This window comes from Aedes aegypti, chromosome 2, assembly GCF_002204515.2.
Source record: "Aedes aegypti strain LVP_AGWG chromosome 2, AaegL5.0 Primary Assembly, whole genome shotgun sequence".
Lineage (NCBI taxonomy): Eukaryota > Metazoa > Arthropoda > Insecta > Diptera > Culicidae > Aedes > Aedes aegypti.
Window position 1 is genome coordinate 41,913,073 of NC_035108.1, and position 20,849 is coordinate 41,933,921.

Consider the following 20,849-nt stretch of genomic DNA (forward strand, 5'->3'; position numbering starts at 1 on the left):
TGAACAACACTGCCATAAAAATGATAACAATAAACTATCTAAATCAAAAATACGATCAATTTCACAAAATATATACAGACGGTTCTAAAACAGCGAATGCTTGCGGAATAGGTATATGGTACGAACAAAAAAATGAAAAAATCAAATGTAAAGTCAATAACGCGATGTCAATTATGAACGTAGAACTAATGGCTATAAGTACAGCTATAGACATAATTAATACCAAAGATACAAACAATTTTGTGATTTGCTCAGATTCAAAATCTGCACTGATAAGTATAAAAAATAAAAACACTGATGATAACTTCATTATAACGGATATTAGAAATAAAATAAACAAAACTAGGAAAACTATAAACTTTCAATGGGTACCGGCTCATAAAGGTATAATAGGAAATGAAATAGCAGACACCCTCTCTAAAGAAGGATGTACTAACGAACAGATGATTCACACAAGAATACCACTCAAGGACACAATTAATTTAGCGAAAATAGAAACACTAGAAGAATGGACACAAGAATACATCACAACTTCGACAGAAAAAGGAGTTAAACATTACAATCTTATGCCAAAACCTACCTTCAAACCGTGGTTTGATAAACTTGAACTGGATACAATACAAATAGTTACAATAGGGAGATTAAGAACATTCCATACCTTATCAAAAGAAAAACTGTATTTATGGAAATTAACACAAGACGACAAATGCGATATCTGTGGGGTTAAAGAGGACTCCAGCCATGTCTTACTACACTGCACAAAATATTCACAATCAAGAATGCAATACAAAACACTAACTGAACACGATAACATAGAAACATTACTTAACCAAGCCGGCGCTAATAACTATCGAGAAATTTCAAAATTCGTTCAAACAAATAACATAACAATATAATAACTAACACCAAACAGAGCGATTTTTCTCTTTGACAGTACAACTACAGTAGTTTACCGACTAATGGTTGGTATCCACTTCGTAAGTACTGTGCAAAAGGATAGGACAAGTAATGGTCAAGAAATACTTCAGCTGTTCAAATTACTTGAGCTGTATCCAGTTGACAAGTAGAGCTGATTTCGTAACATTGGTAACGCCTGCTGTACAAATCAAATGGAGCTGTCACTATTCCGTACGGAAAAATGTGCCGCTCAATTATTCCGCAAGTAAAAGTGACAGTTCGCTCATTCTGGATCAGCTGTCAAAATTACTTTGGTAATTAGCAACAAATTGTACTTGACCGCGCTACTTAGGATGTGGATACTAGGCTTAAATTGGATCGGTACAATCTATTAATTAACCGAAAAAAAAAGATTGATAGAGATTTCGATCGCATTAAGTAAATTTAAGGGACGATGGAGATGCCCTAATCATATGCTTCATGATTTGACAACACTTGGCAGTATAGACTCACAAAAGTCTCGCCATCAGAGGAGAAGAAGAAGAAGAACCCGAACGTCACTGGTGGATTTGTGTGCGCGGTTTTGTTCCCGTTTGCTCATCGGTGTTGGTGCGATTTCGTGTCCGTCTTGGAGCGAGTGTTTTGAACAAGCCGTCCCGTCGTCCATTCAATTCGCCAGTCGGTCAGGTTTTTCAGTCAGGTTTCGGTCTTTCTCCCCGTTGCGTCGTAAAGTGTTTTCTTTTTGCGTTCACGGTTGGTGAAAATAAAAGTTTGTGTTGATTAGTTGAATTTGGAAGTGGAAAAAAGTGCAAAGTTGAGTGGGTTTCACTGGCTGGTTCATCCATTCGTCGGGTTTTCCGGAGGTTTTCGGTGCAAGATAAACCAAAAAAGGGGAAAAAGAAGTTTTTCGTCACAGCACAGGGGGGTGGTGAATTTTTCTCTGTGAAAAATCTAGTTACCTATTGCTCCTTTTAGTGCAATTTCTCAGTGATTTCGGAAAGTTGTGAAGTAGAATAATGCTGAAATTAGGATAAAAATCAAATAAAAGTAAACTCTTTGCTCGAAGCAAACGCTGGGAGTTGCATTGGATAAATTTCATCGGTGGAAGAAAAGAGTTCCATTTTGTCTTCGGTTTTTCCGAGGCGGAGGAATAAAAGTGCCAGGTTGCTGCCGAAAAGTGGAAAATAGTGACGACGGAACTGACTGGTGATTGAGGAGCAGAGAAGGAAAAACTTCCAAGCGACGACGTCTGCAGAGGCAAACCAAAAAGTAGCAAAAGCGGAAAACGAAGACCAGCAGATAGCCAGCAAAATGGGTGAGTGAAAATTCGTGTCTCGTCATCTTGCCATGTCCAGGTTGGGAAGAAGAGATTGGTGCAAAAACACGGAAGGGAAACACCAAGGAAGGGGAGATGAAAAATTCGATGTATGCGGAAAAGCCGGTCGATAGAAGAAAATCCAAAATGTCGCACATTGAGAATACCTATATTTTAGATTAGAATGAAGGTTTGAAAATTGAACGTGCTTATTTCGAGCAGGAAAGATCAATTCCCTGGTTTATTCGAAGAAAATTTCTTTTTAATCATCCAATAATCAGTCATTTTTGCAGTAAGATGCTTCCCACCAAATGGAAAGGAAAAATTCCTGTTGGATGTTTTCGCTTTCCGTCGGCTCATTTTTGGGCGTTGTCCCCTTCTCTCGTATCCATTCCGTAGTTCATGTTTCTAATTTTATAAATAAATATATTAAAAGGCAGCCGTCGTCGAAGAAAGAAGCATGTGACGGACCGGCCGGGAACTAGAAGAAGACGACGGCGATCGAATGGGCGGTGGGTGGAATTGTTGCAGCAGTGGCACAGAGTCGCCTTGCCTTGCCTGCAGCAGCAGCAGCAGCAGTAGTGTGCAAAAGGGGGAGGGAAGAGAATCCATGTACAATCTGTGTGAGTGTTTTCCCTCCCCCTGGCCGAGGTGTGTGTGCAGTAGCCAGGGCTGGTAGTAGGTCGCTTATTAGAGATTTAGTCTCTATTTTAAGTCTTTATTTTTATTGGAAGGTCTCTAAAGTCTTATTTGTAATCACAATTCACACAAATTCCTAATCAAAATTATTTACTTTAAAAATGTGAATAAAAGCTGATTCAGGAGCTTTTTCTACCAATTCCCATTTTCGATCGATTTTCCAGTAGTAATTAATTTAGCGTTCTAGTTTCTCTTAAAGCGGTGCTTGAAACGCAATGGACGGAACTAAGAAACTTGGCGTAGATTCCGTCCATAGTATTCCAGATGTTCTTCTCTATTTTCTTCTCCCGGTTACCATCCAAAAAGTCGTCGTGGATAAATGAAATTGTCAGGTTCACAGCCTTCCCGTCCATTTCTTGAAATTTCGGAAGCTTAGCTTCGAGGGTTGGCGCATCCTTCTTGACAGATAACCGGCCTAATTCAGTAACTTGTCGACTCTAAATTTCCAGTTCTCGTATCCAGCACCGCTGAACTGCGTAATCCCATGTGCCAATGAATCATTAAAATAATCAAAACGGTCGCTATGGAAAGCATAGATTGTGCCACCGTAGCCTTGTGTGTTTGACAAACATTGCGTTTCAATCACCACTTCAAGAGGATATGGATCCGCCGCGCAGAAAATGGATCATTGAAGATAGTTTTTGTTAGTGCTCACCGCATCAAAACAAAGGCGCCACTGTATATGGGATTTAACATTGTGACAGCATTGCTGTTCTGTCAAACACACAAGGCTACGGTGGCACTATCTATGCTTTCCATAGTGACCGTTTTGGTTATTTTTATGATCCATTAGGTAACTAGGAAGAGGTGTTGATCGGGTAACTAGCGTAAACTCAACAGGATGACTACTTCGATCTTAATCCGTTTCCAAAGATTCTTGCAGAAGTTTTTCCAACTAAAGGCCGGTTTGCTACTGACAAGAAAAGGAATCGCCTATCTCGATGCGTGGAAAATTTCTCCCAATAAATGGTCAAGAAAATCACTTTTTCAGATCGCAGTACGCAGTTGAGAAGGAATGTCACTTCAAAGGGGGCTCTCTGTAGGAAATTTGTTGACCCTTTCAGTCAAGGAATTTCTTTACTTTTCTTGAGCGAAACAGCATACTTAGCATAAATCCCAAAAGGTTCATTCAAGAATTTTCTTTGAATTTCGTTAAAGGTGCTTCCAGAAAAAAAACATGCTACAACAATTTCTCCTACAGATTTTTGTAGTTATTTCTCCAACCATTTTGATATGAATTCCTTCGTGAATTTAACTACGATTTATCTCAGGAGTTGCTCCAAAATTCTTCCAGGGATTATTCTTAGAAATCTATCACGCACGGTTCCAGGAATTGCTTGAACAATTCGACCTATGGTTCAATATTGAATTCCTCCACAATTTTCTCCAACATCTCATGCACAAGTTACTCCTGAAGTCCTTCCAAATAATTCTCGTGTAGTAATGTTTCCATGGATTTTTCAAGGTTTAATTTAAGGTTTCACACAAGCAAATATTAGCATTAGCATTAACATTAAGCAATTCGCACAAATTCCAATAATCCTCGACTCCTATACAAAATTGACGCTTCCTCCAACGATCGAGAGCTGTCCTGGCCACTTCCTTGCGAATGCTGAGGAATGTGAAGGAATGATTTATTGAACACCTACTTAAGAAAGATGCAGAGAACTCTACGACCTCCCATAGGCGTTACGGGATATTGTGGAATTAACGGGACGGGAAAGGCCATAGGATACGTTTGGTAGACGTTTTGGTGACTGTATAGATATTTGGGCATGCCCAATAGTTTTGAACAAACTCACTCCGCTTTCGACACTCCTCAGCAAATCATGGTTTATGCCACCGGAGAATAAAAACTTCTGTGAACTGCCAGAACACCGCGTAAACCGAAAAAAAACTCACTCTGAGCCGTTTTTGCGAGCACGCTGGCTTGGTTCACCCCATCACAAAGTACTGTTCCGAAACAGAAAAAAAAATCAGCGCGTGGAGACGCGAAAACGAAAAAATGAACGTTGCACCTGTTACTTCCAAGCAAGCTGCATACTGCATGTTTATCCAAACCAATAATCGATCAACAACATTTGGTAATACAAAACACATCGGGAACCTTTGCTGGTATTGGTGTCACACTCACACTTGCACTTATATTGGTGGAATGGTCACGCAAGGCAATCATTAGCTTAAGGTTGGTTTGCTACTGACAAGAAAAGGAATCGCCTATCTCGATGCGTGGGAAATTTCTTCCAAGAAATGGTTCAGAAAATCACATTTTTTTGATTGCAGTATGCAGTTGAGAAGAAATGTCATTTCAAATGACTCTCTGTAGGAAATTTCTTGACCCATTCAATCAAGAAATTTATTTACTTTTCTTGAGCGAAACAGCATACTTAGCTTCAACCAGAAAAATTACAACAAGAAGGCTGCATCCACTGCTGCTGCTATGGCAACCGAGCTAACAGAGAAGCCACTCCGGAAAAAAAGATTTAATCAACAATTCACGGTTGACCGTTTCCAAAAACGCGTATCTTCCGCCTCATCACCGGCCCAATGTGCAAATTTTGTCGCGATCATTGTTCAACTTCTGTATAGAGATAATTTACCAAAGAATGCACAAAAAACATCTTCATGTCGAAAACGAGTACACAATTTGGCTCAAAACATTCATCACTGAAACATTCTTCGAATCCATCCAAACCACCTACCAAAATCGCAAAATTGTAACTTGAAAAAACTTGAAAATCATCCTTACATTAACACAAGACACTACCGATCACATAACTTATTGAATAATCTTGATCCCACATTTTAGGTGCCCCCACAAGTCTTGCCAAATATATTTGTAGTTAAAATTTGACGAATAATTAAAATCAATGCAATAGTACATACTTTTTTGAATCGCATCATATGATTTAAAAGCTTCAATTTATTTTAAGAAATCCCCTATGATGGGCGAAATTTATGTAAATAACCTGAAATGAATTTCCAAAACATAATATTAGAATATAAAGAATGATATGTTGTAGACTTCATGATAAACTGGAAGATTAAGAAAGATTCAAAAAAGATTTAGATCAACAAATTGAGTGTAATCGTTCTGCTTAAATACCTAATGATTTTTAACGTGACTTTTCCAAATGTTACGAAAACATTATCAACAAAGCTTAAGACTAGGATCGAATGGAATTTATAGATCAGCAGATTAAGTAATAGAACCTAATGACTTAGTATTAATTTTGAAAATGACTAACGATCACGCTACAAGGCTGGTAATGTTTAAGTGTCTTGAATATAGGAACTTTTGAGACCTTTAGCTGGGAGAAAGAGACCAGACAGGAAACAGAAAGAGACCGAAAATGGACCGAAACAAAATGCAACCCAATAGGAACCAGAAGATAAGAATTTAATTCTCCATCATAGAATCAGGCGAGTCATTCATTACTCTTTTTTTTTGTGATTCCTCATGCCTTTCCGACAGTATAACTGTTCGTATTTTTCATGCTTTTCTCTAGGAATTTCGTGAGAATTCAGGTATTTTCCGAAAGATTCACTGCCGTGAATCGCAAGTCAGTCCCATCTGTAAAAAGTAGGCATTGAGAAAATGGGCTGTGAAGTTTTCAAACTCGTTTTCCATACGAATATTCGAAAAAATCCAGAGGTTTGGAATATGTTCCAATCTTAATGAAACATTCACAACTTGCTTATGACTACAATATCTTTCCGAGAAAAATATAAAGATAATCAAAACAAGTTGGATTTTTGTGTTCTACGGTGCGAAAGTCTGTAGTAGGACTGATATGCGGTTACTTTTCAACTTCTAGTATAGTCTTTGGAAATAAGTTTGGATAATCCCTGAGGAAATTACTAGCGTATCGTTAGAATGATCAGGGATTTCCTGGAAAAAAATCTCTAATCATTTTCTAAAAAATCGCTAGAGGGATTTTTGGGAGAATTGGAAGATAAATCTCTAGAAGTATTTCTAGAGGGATCCCTGTATGAGTCTCTGAAAGTATTCCACACAACTCACTAGAAGATGTCTTGATGTTTTCCCTCCAGACATATAAGACGAAAAACTTGAATAACCTGTTGAATAGCCGCGTTCAAGTCTTTGAATTTTTCTCTGGAATCTGTAGAATTTTTCATCTGGATTCACTGCAATCCAAATCAGAAAGAACAGAGCAACATTTTGATTAAACTAGAGACCTTAGAGACCTTCCTTGAAAAATAGAGACCAAGTTTCTAGATAAAAACTTGCTACCAGCCCTACACCAATTTCTTCAACTCAAATCTGTTAAATGAATCTGTATGTTTAACAACTTGAATATAAAAACAGAAATAGAATAAGCATAATCTGAATTAAGGTACCAATAAATAAGGAATCATCAAGTGAATTTTGTGTTGCAAATTGTGATTTCTCTGTAAAATGAAAAATGTATTTCTGGGAAAAGGGCCTCCACAAGACAATGGCCCCCGGGCCCCCACATTTGTAGAAATGTGTATATGTGTGAATTACTAGAATCTAAGGAACATGACCCGAAACGCTGGAATGTACGGATAGGATCCACACGGCTTCTAAGAAATCGAGACAAAGCCTTGTTCATCTCCTATGATCACCTTATCTCATTCGTGTTGGGGGATTAATTGCCTAAATACAGTCCACTTCAAGGAAATGCCAACCCAATGGCTTTCCTCCAACACATTGAAAATTATTTTCATTGTTGTACGGTGTTATCACGATTGTTTTTGTAGTTGTTGTGCTAGAAATAGTTTTTAAAAATATTGATTGAATAAATTGTGTGATCAAAGAATTTGTCTGAAACGTCAGAAAATGTTTCCCAATTATCTCGTGAACTTTTATTAACTAATTCATAAAATATTATAAGAACCTGTTAGTGAGTGATTTTTTATAGCTATTCATGGAGGCATTTCAGTGAAAATTAGAAAAACTTTGTGTATAATGGATCATTGAAATAGCCAAAACGGCCGCTATGGAAAGCATAGATAGCGCCACCGTAGCCTTGTGTGTTTGACAGAACAGCAATGCTGTCACAATGCTAAATCCCATATACAGTGGCACCTTTGTTTTGATGCGGTGAGCACTGACAAAAACTACCTTGATCCATTCCAGATGACAGTTTCAATAAAAGTAAAAAGTTTTGGTTTGACATTGCTTTTTGAACACAGACACAGATTGTTGATTTGTCATGTAGTTCAGCAATGAATTCCACAGAACAACGCCTCTAACAAAAAATGTTTTGCCATAAGCGGAGGAAAAGTGCGTATGAATAATAAATTGTTTATTGAGGATTTTGCCCTCCAATAGACTGACATCAAAATATTTTCGCACCATGTTTGCCATACATTGGATGGCGTCGTAGCTAACGAAAACAACATGTAACGTACATGTAACGCACACAGTTAGATTGTGCATTGAATGCAAGGTGCGTGCTTCCACTAAACTGCCATATAAACTGACGTGTGAGTATTTATTTTCACACACTAAAACATTTAACGAGAATCTATTTGCCAACTAAACGGACAATACCGATTTTACTAAAAAATTCTTATGAAAACATTAATCTCCTGATTCATGTTTTGGTTTGTTTTTGTTCTGTCACTTTTTGGTATTTGTTTTTCAAGCATAAGATCTCTACAGATCTTATTTTAAAAGCACTCAGTCGCTACCAGCCCTGGCTATTGCTCAGCAGCGTGTCGGGAGGAAAATGCATTTGTGGAAGCTTTTGAACTGTTCATCTCTCGCTGGTTTGGCGATTATATCTGTGCGGCCTTTTGTACCGCAGCGCTGGACGATTCCGCACGACTGCTGCAGCAGCCTATCCCCCTCCCCTCCACTACCCAGGACCGTTATCCAGACCCAGGGTAGAGTATATTTTTTCAACGGTAGTCACTGGTTCTGGATGAGTGGCCGGGGGCTGCTGGTGGTTACCCATCTATTCGAGAGGATTACACTTCAGTCTCGGCATTAGTAATGGGGCAACGTCGATGTGGTGGTGTTTTTCTAATCTTATCTACACGTTTCCACGTTTCGGCGCGGAACGGACGGATGACGGCAGCAGCGCAGCAAATTCCATGTGCGGTTCTCGTCTCGAACGGTGTCTGTGTTTAGGTCAAAAATGTACCGAACTATATAATTCGTACATATCAGGTTAATTATCAGAACTCCAAGTATGATAGACTTCCTGTAAGAACTAGTGTTCTTCAAGGCAGAATTCTGAAACCAATATGCTCGTTCTAAATTCACGTGGAAATTTTAAAAAAACTTTCGGTGGGCGAAAATATTCATCGAAGGTGATCGAAAAAAGTGTCAAGATTTCCATTTCAAAACATTTAGTTAACTTCACATTACTTAGAACAATAGAACTTTCTACGTAGAACTACAACATGTTTATATTGTCATTAAAGAAATACCAACAAATGGGCACTTAGTCTGCAGCGTCTTTGCTGTTTATCAACCTGTGACATTCTTCAAACATTACTTCCATACCCAACTCATTTATCAGCCAAGTTGCTGTTCCAAAAGGTACACTACGTAATCATTTTGCACTCAATTTTGGTAAAAGAGGAAGTCATAACCGGTGTCACGCTACCACTCCGTGTATCTGGTAAGACCCTCCGATATTGTATGGTTTTACCCATGGCACGGGTCGATGTAGGTCTGTCTGTTGAACGAACGAAAAAGGAAAACAACAAACAACCATCAACAGAACCCAAAAGGGGGAAGTTCGACGCTCAACGATTGCACACTGCGAAAGAAAAACTATGCCTCGAGCTAACGGATGTTTTGTCAGTGCTGAGGTGTTTTTCGCATTATTCCGCTTTATGCAGTACCTTCTGTGATTAATTCACCCAGAGGGGTTGCCCTGATTCTTCTTCTTCATCCGACTTTGATATTTCACGCAGTAATCGATCCTAATTAAATGCAATTGGGCCTTTTAGATTATTTTCTGCTTATACCTATCTTGTTGCCGTTGACATTGTCCATTCTACTGAAAAATGCATTCTTGAAGTAAAGGTTGACTAATGACAGTTTCTAATGGGCTTCTTTCACACATGTAGCCCTCATTGCCAATGCATTTCCATTGCCATTGGCATTTTATTACCTAAAGAGTGTTCCATTCTGATGCGGAAGGAAACTAATAGCATTTAGAGTGCATTCGAGTACTTGTTCGGCACGGATTTCTGTTGCAGGTCTGGTGGCGACCAAGTGGCTAAAAAATAGGAACTGTAGAGATCTTATGCTTGAAAGAAGAAACAAAAAAGAACAGTGACCAAAAAGAGACCATGAGACACTCACTCGAGTTTCGATAAAGATTCCTCAGGGAATCCGAAAGAGATTCGTTTATGAATTCCTTTTAAAATTGTGCCGCAGATATCTCACCTCTCCCGGAATACATCCTAGGATTGTTTCCAGATTTTCGTTAAAGACTTCTTCACGAGTTTAACCAGTACTTTCTCTAATTACTCCAGGGAAATTTATTGAAGTTTCTAATAGATTTCATGAAAAAATCCCCGGAGGAATTCAGTAAGCAAATCCTGGATAAATACGTGCAAAATATTTGAAGGTAACGCAATGAAAATTTTAGACAGAATTATCGTAGTAACTTCTTGAGAAATGCCTATGCAGCTTCCAGGAATAATTTCTTAACGAATTCCTTCAAACCTAGCATAATATTTTGTGGATTTTCCAAGAAGAATTTCTTTAGGAGTATTTACAAAATATCCTAGGTTCAGAACTGGAGAGTTCTATAGCATTACTGGAAGAACCTCTGATGAAAACCCTGTGATAATTTTTGGAGTAACCCTTGTGGAAGAATTTTCTGAAGCGAATTCTAAAGGAACTCATTTAAGTATCCCTTGCAAAATCACTGGAAGAATTTCAAGACAAATTGCTGGGAGAATTGATGAGGAAATCTACAAAAGAATTTCTGTAGGCATCTCTAAAGGAGTTTCTTAATGTATTCTTGAACAAACTTCTAGAGGATCCTTGAATCCTTGAAACTTTGGGAGACTTAATAGATGAGATCATTTTGCGTAAAAAAGATTCTTTAGTAACATTCAATTACAAATAGAGACTTTTTCAAGACTTGCATTAAATAGTGATCAGATCTGAATAAAAATTGCTACCAGCCCTGCCGCTGGTGTTGTATTTCTTCAAACACACTTCAAACGAGATGCACAGAAGGTACAGGTTGTTCCCCAGCAAATTCGCTTCATTGCGATTGATTTTCAACCAAAGAAGAATGCAGAGAAAAAGAAGGGATTAGAAACTAGCACTGCACGAGTTTCTCTCTAGGTTAATGGCAAAAGCCAAAAAAAGGGGGAAACAAAAGTCAAACTCAGATTGTGTGCGCAAATTACGGTGAATGGGCTGCGAGAAAGCATTTCGCGGAATCAACCAAACCGAGTGCGTTATTGCGAGTGGTAGTGTATGTGTGGGCTTTGCGGCGGTTCGCGAATGAAATGATGCATCATCGGGAGAAATGGGCAATCTCATGACGTTCACTTTTTATCCTCGACGAAGAATTCTCGAAAAATTATTCAAACAGCCGTGTCCCAGAAAGTTAAACAAACTTAGATTATCGATTCTACCTGTTCCGCAGACGGAATTCTATAAGTTCAACTCACTTTCTTTTTTGAGACAAAAAGAATTACAGAAGTCACTTTCGGAATTACAAAACGACGTAAGTAAGATTTTCATCTTTCGAACCCTAACCACTACACACAGAGAGGAGAGACAAATTTAATGTAATCATGAATCAAAACAAAACACTCCTCACGTCAATCTTACATTGTTACGTCGTTTGTAATTGAATTAAGGTGAAGATGAATCGAAGCCAAACCTCAAATTTTCAAGAGCACAAATCTGGAGAATCAAACATCCGTTTAAGCTGAAAACTTAATCGATTGGACACTAGCTGGATGTGATCAATCGATTAAGTTTTCAACTCAAACTCCAGATTTGTGCTCTTGAAAATTTGAATTTTGGCTTCGATTCATCTTCACCTTAATATGGTGTATTACTTAGTCATTGACTTTTTGTGAAAATGGCAGAAAATTGGAATTTTTTCTAGCAAGTAATGTTTTAGGAAAAAAAAAAAACGCGAAGTAGAAAATGTTAAAAAGTGGAGTTTTTAAAAATAGTTTTAAAAATTAATTGCAAAGCTATTTACGTCAATTTGAAAAAGTAATCGAGAACTATTGACGGTCGTGAATAGGCGAAATAACCGTGAGCGACGGCCGCAGCCTTACTTTGCCGCCACAGGTCACAAATGAAAGATCAACGATCGATCGATCTGAATTGGGTGCGGGTGCGCGTTCGGACGATCTTTCCTAGCTGACCTGTCTCGATGTTTCGGACGTGAAAGCCGATTCAAAGTTCACCCCCGGTTTGGTAGATGATGATGAGTGACGTTTGATCGAGCGCTATTTTTGGACCGGCAATTTGTTAGGGGCGATCGCGCTACAGATCAAAGACTGCGTTGATTGACTGTCTTCGGGGCGGAGGTATTTTCATATTGTATGTGCTAATTTTCTGTTCAAGTGTGATCAGTACTAACGAATAGTTACAGCATAGTAGAATTGACAGTATGACAAGTATGAAGCATTTGACCAAGATAATTAACTCAATCTTCGATGCAAGTAATAATTTTTGGATTGTTGTTCTTCATTTGTCAAAAAGTTTCTAGTTTTAATTTCTCTGAAAGTGGTGAATATTAGTATTATAATTATTTTTTATGCATTGTTTTGTCCTTTGTCCAATTTATTTTTATATAATTCAAAGAAGTGTCTCTCCAAACGTTCATTACAAACTGATTTCATGGTAATATCAAATAGAATTTTCATCTATGAAAACTCAGCTCAACCAAAGATAGATTAAGGTCGACAAACTTAATGTGTACAGCCAGTAAAAGCATATACCACATTTGCTCCCGAGCAGGCGAAAAAAGCTTGGTAGTAGTTTTAATATGGACATCTAATATTATATTAACTTGATAGATATAAGAGATTTTAATATATTCTTATTACCGTTTCAGTTTGGACTTTAAAATAAAACACGTCTACTCTGCTTCACAGTCTACGATAAAAGAGACCGACTTCGTTCTTTATTTCATCTTCATTGTTTCACATCGGGTTTTGCTCTTTAAACATAGTTTATATAAGTGTGTGCGTGAATAGCAAAAGGGGTTGCGACTCCTAAGCCGAATAGTACAATTCTCCCCTCTAAAGTATTTTCCGTACATCAGGATCATAGGATTAGAAATCAGAACATTTAATTTATAAAACATTGCTTAGAACTTATTCGAGCTCATGTTACTCATGAAAAAATCAGAACATTTTCTCTTAGGACTTATGAATGAATTTTATCCTTTTCCGAATGATTTGTGTCTTAAATACTCTAAACAGAATTCACTAGCTTATTAATAATTGATTGCAATTTCTCAAACACTTAACATTTTTTTCGTAATAACGTAACAGTTTTTTTTTCTTCTTCTCGAACGGTTCCCAGGACTCAGTGAACATACTAAATGTATATCACCGCTACTGTAGGTCTTGTCTATTCGTCGTTGTCTGGTCATGATCACGTTTAGATCGCGCCGAGCTGCGTGTGACTATCGGGCTGCGACACACGTGTTTGAAAGGCCTATCAATCCTATCCGACTGTTGAGCAACAGCCGACACTTCTGGAAATCCGTAAAATTCTTCGTCAGAGTCACTCATACTGCGGAGTCGTTTTTCCCTTTGGATTGGAATGCGTATGGTGGTGTTTGTCGGTCGAGGAGGTAATAATCGTAGTTGATTTCGATGCGCCTTGATTGTATGCCTTGATCGGCGTTATGACATTCTGCTTCTCCAAGGAATCCAAATGCTCAATGACCTTGCCCTTTAATTTGAATGGTACCTCATACGCCTTTCTAAAATCCGGTCTTTCTTCCTTAAGAACGAGATCCGCTTCGAAGCCTATTATAGGATGCGAAAAATCGCTGTCAAAAATTTTTGGAAAGCGTAATTTTAAACTTAATTCACTATTACCCGACGCTGTCAGCTGCCTGTGATTGCTCAAATTGTTAATATTGAAACTGTTGCCAAAAATATTTCTCCAGTTGGGATAAAAAATGTCTAACCAATTTCTACCAATTAATGGTACGAAACTGATCGGACTGTCTAGGATAATCAAGAAAACTTGACGCTGAATGTTATTTACCGTGACATCGACCTCTATTTTCCCGTATATGTTCAGTTGTTGTCCATTAACCACGACTAAGCGGCTATTGCAGCTGAGAGCCCGAATATGAACAAAATATTTCTTGTACGTCTTTAAACTGATTACCGATACCGCCGCACCGCAATCGATTTCCATACTCAATTTGATTTTTCCAACAATCGCGCTAACGAGACATGGTTCGCTGATCCTAGTTTTAGCCGAAATCATCATACACGGGTATTCGATATCTTCATCTTCTGAATCCCTGATACTTAATCTCTTAAAATCATAGCTGTCAACCTGAGGTTCCTCTACAAAATTCACAGTTTTACGATTCTTTAGCTTAAAACAATTTCGTTTAACGTGGCCCCGCTTTTTGCAATAGTTACATATGACATTAGCATGTGGATTATCATGTTCATAGCCGCCACGCTGCTGGTATCCTCTCGATTCAGTTTCGCGATAACTTCTGCGTGCCTGATTGTTGTAATTATTCACACGATCACGTTCTCTACTTACGCTCCTACTACGGCTACGATTACGAATACCATATGTGCGCCATGGCCTACTATATCTACCTAAGTCTTCGCGATCGTCTCTACCCCCTAGTCGGTATTTAACAGAGTTCACCCCTCTAACCGTATCATCTCGATCTTTACATTCCTGTGCTCGAAGTTTAGCTAACTCCGTACGTACAACAAGCTCTTCAACTTCTTCCAACTTCATGTCATCTTTCATCAATAATTTGTGCTTCAATTCCTCATCACGCAATCCAAATATTATCTTATCCTTAACAGCCTCATCTCTGTGGGCACCAAACCCACACTGACTTGCTAACAATTTCAATCCTAGCACGTAATTTTCAGCCGGCTCATCAATACCTTGAATACGCGCATTAAATTTGTGTCTGTACAACATGTTTGGTTTCGCTTTGTCCAACCGTTCTTTCAATTTTTGTATCATTAGTTTGTAATCAATCGATTCAATGGCAACTCCGGGAAAAATTAGTTTTACTTCCTCGAATATTACCGGCCCACTTAAAGTTATAAACAAATTTTTCTTGATGGCATCCGAAATATTATTCAAAGAGTACAAAATATTCATGCGCTCCATATAATCGCCAAAGCTGGATCCACGTACGTAGTGGTCTACAGTTCCAATCAATGACATGTTTGAAACCAGTTTACACACACAGTCTAAAGGAAAACAAAAAACCAAATATGCCAAAAAAAATTGAGGCACTTACTTTCAATTTAAATTGCTTACTGTTCGATGACGATCCTCAGCGTGTTACCTTAGGCTGATGACATATTGAAAGAGAAGAGAAGTGAAGTGAAGTGTTGGCGAAAAGAGAAGAGAAGAGGTAAAAATGGTATGGCATACTGGGAGAGGTTTCGAAAGAGTTTCAATGCGCTCCTTGTTTTCATTGATTGTGTGCTTCAGCAACAGCATGCTGCCTGCAACCAGAGAGAGAGCGCATGGCTGCTTCATTCGATTTTTTCTCTTTTCCCATGTCCATCTGCATCAACTGGCGCCTGTAAAGGCGACTCTGTAGAATGTATAGCAAGGGGGTAAAAATCATTTCATCAAGCAGGAGCATTGCTTCGTGATGACGTACAAGAAAACCGTTCAAATCACAAAGCAAGTTGTTTTTCGTCATCATTCGGCAGTCCAGTCCACTAGAAATTACAATGTAGGGCCGACAAATTTCATAACGCTAAAGGGGGTGGGTGGGTGTACTGAAGATGTTACAGCTCATATAAAATTTGAAAAATATTCATACAAATTGCGTTGGAGTGGTTGGGTGTAAAAAATGACAATTTTTGGCGTTATGAAATTTGTGAATTAACCCATAAAACCTAAACGAAACAAGTAGAAATAGCAATCCTAGGCTATGGTTAATAGTATGTACAATATTAAAATTATAACAGAATTAATGAGTTGTAGTTAATTTACATGACTGAACACACGATTGAGCACGTTAATGAAATAACCAATGAATAGTTAATCCAGATATTCATGATACAGTTCTTAAATTTGAATCACTACCAAAATAACTATTAAAAAGACAAATTGATTAATTCAAGATCAAAACATATTTGGTACACACTTAGATTTTTTCTCGTTGTTCGGTAATGTTTTTTACCGGCAACGTATACTGTAAATAAATATTTAACTGAAGTTTCGGTATTACAAACGAGATTTACCGAACCCCCCTATATTATATATAAAAAAAAATCAAAACAATTTTCGTCCACTTTTACCGAAATCGCCGTTCTATTTACTGAAAAAACTGTACATTGTTTAGATTCGCCGTAGACTGTAATTTTTCGCCGTACTTCAGTTCGTAGTGCTACAATGCTTAAGGTGATTATATAAAGAAGCCAAGCCAATTTTCAAGAGCACAAAACTTGAGAACCAAACAGCGCTCCTCGTTGAAAATTTATCCCATTGGTCACTACCCACAAGCAAGTAATTACAGTTAACTCTCCCTTACTCGATATTCCGTATATCGATATCGAGTTAGAGAACCATAGTAAAAGTGGGTTTTCATGGCTAACTCGATGGTCCCTTGGATCGCAGTTGCACTGGTTTTGTGTTCTGTAACTCGATTCCTCCCTAACTCGATGGTCCCTTCAATATAGAGTAAGGGAGAGTTAACTGTAGATTGATTTTTATCGCGGACTGTTGAAAGATTCTCCAGTCTTGTGCACTTGAAAATTCGAAGGTTGGCTTCGTTTCATAATCACCTTAACCGATCAAATTGTAATTTGATATTTTTGAGGCCGCTATATTTGTTTCGGTGTGATAGTCATCGCGATAGTATTGCATCTGTTTAATATTCTCTGATTGTTTTCCGTAAGTAGGTACGACCTGAGTGATTTTATTAAAAAACCTATTGTTTAAGGTTGAATAAAATATTTTCGTTGTAGTACTTGTCGTTGTTGTAACTGCCCAATTACGTTTCTGGATAGCATCATCACATTAACCAACATAAACACCTATGACGGATTCGGTGGCGGTTTTTTGTAAAAGAGGTGAACAGTTGCATATGAGCTAGGATTGTAGCTCAAGATTTGAAGCGCGCGTTCGAGTTGTTGGTGATGCCACTGGTTTCCCATCTTCATAAACAGACGAGCAGTTCATCTTCAAACGGTATAAACAAAACGAAATAAATTGATGGACTTTGAAATCAATATGAAAATTATTTTGTTCTGATCATTCTATTTTATTGCTCGGTAATCCTTAACTTTACCGAAAACATTACCGAGCGCTCAGCGGTTTATAAATCGCTAAAAAAAATACCGGAGTCGGTGATATTTTCTAAGTGTGTACTGGTTGTGCATAATGATGGCTATTAGGCCAACACACTTAAACAGAATCGCCGAGAACAAAATCGGCAAAACTTTTACCGATATCTCGGATGTTTACCAAATCTCGGTAAAGTTTGCTGAGATCTCGGCAAAAAATGTGGATTGAAAAATTACCGAATTCTCAGCTGTTGGGTTCTCGGCGAAACGTTTTACTGAGGTCGGTGAAATAATTTAAGTGTGAACCGAATATTAAAAAAAAGTATAATTTTCGAGAAATTTGAAGTTTAATGCCTTTTTTCACACAAAATTAAATGATTTAACTTCTATTGTTATGAACGATGAATTGCTTTACATTTACTAAAGCAACACACTAGTTATAGATATAAGATCAAGTTTGTATCTATGGAATGAAATATTCTTTTAAATGTCTACCTTTCCTTCGAGCACTGTAAACGTTTAATGGGTATCCTTTCTAAACTTGAATCATCGATGTCATAAACAAGATCACGAATGGCTCCAAATGCAGTTCGTTTTTAGGTAAAATTTGAGAACAATTTAACACTTTATTATAGTAAAAGCTGGGGCTATAATAATTGGAAATATAACGACTCTTGTATTTATAAGTCATGGAACATTGTGAGATTTTATTGTTTTCTATGGAATGGCCAAATGATAATTTTGAGTTAGGAAATTTTATTGTATAATATTGAAAATCAGTTCAGTGGTACAAAGTACATTTTATTTTTCAAATATAAATAAGAACCCTTTTTGTGTTTGTCAATTGAATTTTCTCAAATCTGTTTTCATCAGATCCAAATTCACGCACAATATGAGTGCTGCAAAAAATAGTTTTAATAGTCTTCTAGCGTTTTGACGCGTCGAAGCACCACACGCACTGCTTTCACGCTTTAGCACACTTTCCATGCCACTTCGCATCGCTTCAGTATGCCATGTAAGCGCGATTTTCATACAACATGCATGGAGAGACCTTCAACGCGTACGCTTCTCTTTTACATCCTCGACTTCTGTTTGTACTAGGTAATACGGTTTGAGATTTTAACAAACATGTCTTATCGTTTTTTTCTATACCGCATTGACAAAGCAATCCACAAGAAGCAAGTTTGTTTTATGTAAGCCATAGAATTACACAGAATTTCTGAAAATTTCACAAAATTTAATTGTCACTTGATTGCATCGTAATGAAGAATTCTTATGTGAATTCATTATTTTAGAGGCGTTTTGCAAAATCAGATACTCAAGGTTTATCCGATCAAATTGGCTGGAACCCATTATGGCGTTGTTTTGGTTTTGTTTTACGTTGGATTGGATTGATTTATTTTAGATAGGTGAGGATGGGACGAATAATATTGCATTTTCTTTGAAATTGAATTTTCGATGAAAATCTATCTGATTTTCGAATTTAGATATTTGTATTAGTTTATTGGTTGCTAAACCATCTGTTTTTCAAATCGCCTGAATGGAGTCATATAAAGCCAAGGGAACTCTCAAAATTATACAAGAGCGAATGTTTAAACTGTTGATAGTTTAAATCAAACATCAGGCTCACATGATCAACAGTTCATATTCTTCGACATCTTTTTATCTCGTATTATTAGGAAAATATATACAGGAAACAAAACAAATAGAAATAAGTAATATTCGATTGACGAATCATAATTATTCATTATTATTTTATTGTTGAAAAATGTTAGTAATGTAATATGTCAGTATCATAGATACTTAAAAGAGAGGTTACAGCTGAACAAGCACAATATTATTCACTCCTATTCTTGTTTACGTTCGAAAACAGTTTCATTTACGCCAGCAAAACCAAGTAGGAATTCTTCCACCACATTTAATGAAAAAGGATATTCTGAAGTAGTGATCAACTGAAGAAAGCAATGAAATAATTTGAAAAACAAAAATACTGATTAACAGTGTATTAATAAATCAGTTGTAATCACAGTTAACTCTCCCTTACTCGATATTGAAGGAACCATCGAGTATGAGAGGTATCGAGATACAGAACGCATATGTTTGAAAATTTTAAACTTTTTATAATTTTGACAAAATACATTCAGAATAGTTATTTTCACGTAAAAAACAATACAATTTTACCACATTTACCTATGTGACACTTACCGTTAGCAAAAACAAAAAAATAGCACCCACAAATTGGCAGTAAACTTTATTTTTACTATCAATTTAATCATAACAATCAAATTCATTAAATTTATTAACGTTTGGAGGACATTTGGAACTTTTCATGAAAATATCGAGTTAGAGAGGTATCGACTTACAGAGGTATCAAAGCATGCTAGATTGAAGGGACCGCACATTCAATCGAGTTAGGGGAAATATCGAGATACAGAACATCGAGTAAGGGAGAGATGACTGTAAAAGGATTCAAATTAAATTACAAAAAGTTACAAAAGTTAATACATCAATCATAAATTTTCATATTTATGGATTTAATGCATTACCAAACGTTCTGATCCGTGCTCCATTCACGCCCAAAACGAGCGCAGTCATATCACATTCCTCTAGCGTTCACTAGCGTTCTTGCGCGTCGAAGCAGCAAATGATCTTCACAGAACTCTTTGAACCTCTTTGCTTCGCCTTCAGTATACCAGGTAAGCGCGTTTTCCATATAGTTTGCATTGAGAGAGCTTTGACTCTTTTCTTTTCTCTCCTTTTATCCCTTCTCTACTCCTGCAATATGTCATCGCCCTTAGATATACCAACGATGCACTCTTGTTGCCGGCGGTCTTGCCGATGCTCCACCAATACCACGATCCAACAATACTCTTCTCGACGGCGGGCTTGCCAATATTTCTTCAATATAACGATTTAACTGTGCAATTGTTATCACCGGCGGGCTTTCGCAAATCTTACTCTGCTGTTTATCACTGATCTCTCTCACACAAAAACTTGAGCGCTCTCCGTAGTTGCTCTCCACAATTCTCACTACAATAGCTCTGAGATATATCGCACAGTCCGTTCCAAAACCTGCACTCTTTCCGTCGCCTACAAAACACACTAAAACGTCGATATATGCGGCGCTCTCCGCAATAAGACAACCTCACTCGGGCGGCTCTCACCAAAAATGGCTGTATCGAGCTGGTTGCGTCGCTTTCTATCTCTTTCACTACTCCGCTTACAAAGGTGCTCACCGTTTCACGGCTGCAACTGAAATACCCTATTGTTCACACAAAAGCCAATGCTACGACCTTCAAATGAACTGATATAGCTTTACACGGCGTCACTTTCGAGATGCAAAATGGCGTATGGCACAACTGGCGTAATGGCACGAATCAAAGGAAAAATTAAAATGGGCTGTTCACTATAGCACGTGTCACAAATGCTCGTTTTTTTAGACTTTCACTGTTTTACCCACTGCTTT

At 37.6% G+C, this 20,849-nt stretch overlaps 1 protein-coding gene across 6 annotated transcripts in view; it reads left to right on the forward strand.

Annotated features, from left to right (window-relative positions):
- Nucleotides 1-1,515: 1,515 nt before the first annotated feature.
- LOC5570462 (actin-binding LIM protein 2) overlaps nucleotides 1,516-20,849 on the forward strand; it is a 72,026-nt gene continuing 52,692 nt past the window's right edge. For 2 of the 6 annotated variants that reach the window (XM_021840633.1, XM_021840637.1), the window contains exon 1: nucleotides 1,518-2,212. In XM_021840633.1, coding sequence (XP_021696325.1) covers nucleotides 2,209-2,212 — 4 coding nt within the window. In that variant the 5' untranslated portion in view covers nucleotides 1,518-2,208. Of the gene's footprint in view, nucleotides 2,213-20,849 lie in introns of all 6 variants that reach the window. The other 4 variants (XM_021840632.1, XM_021840631.1, XM_021840634.1 and 1 more) reach the window with 4 other exon arrangements.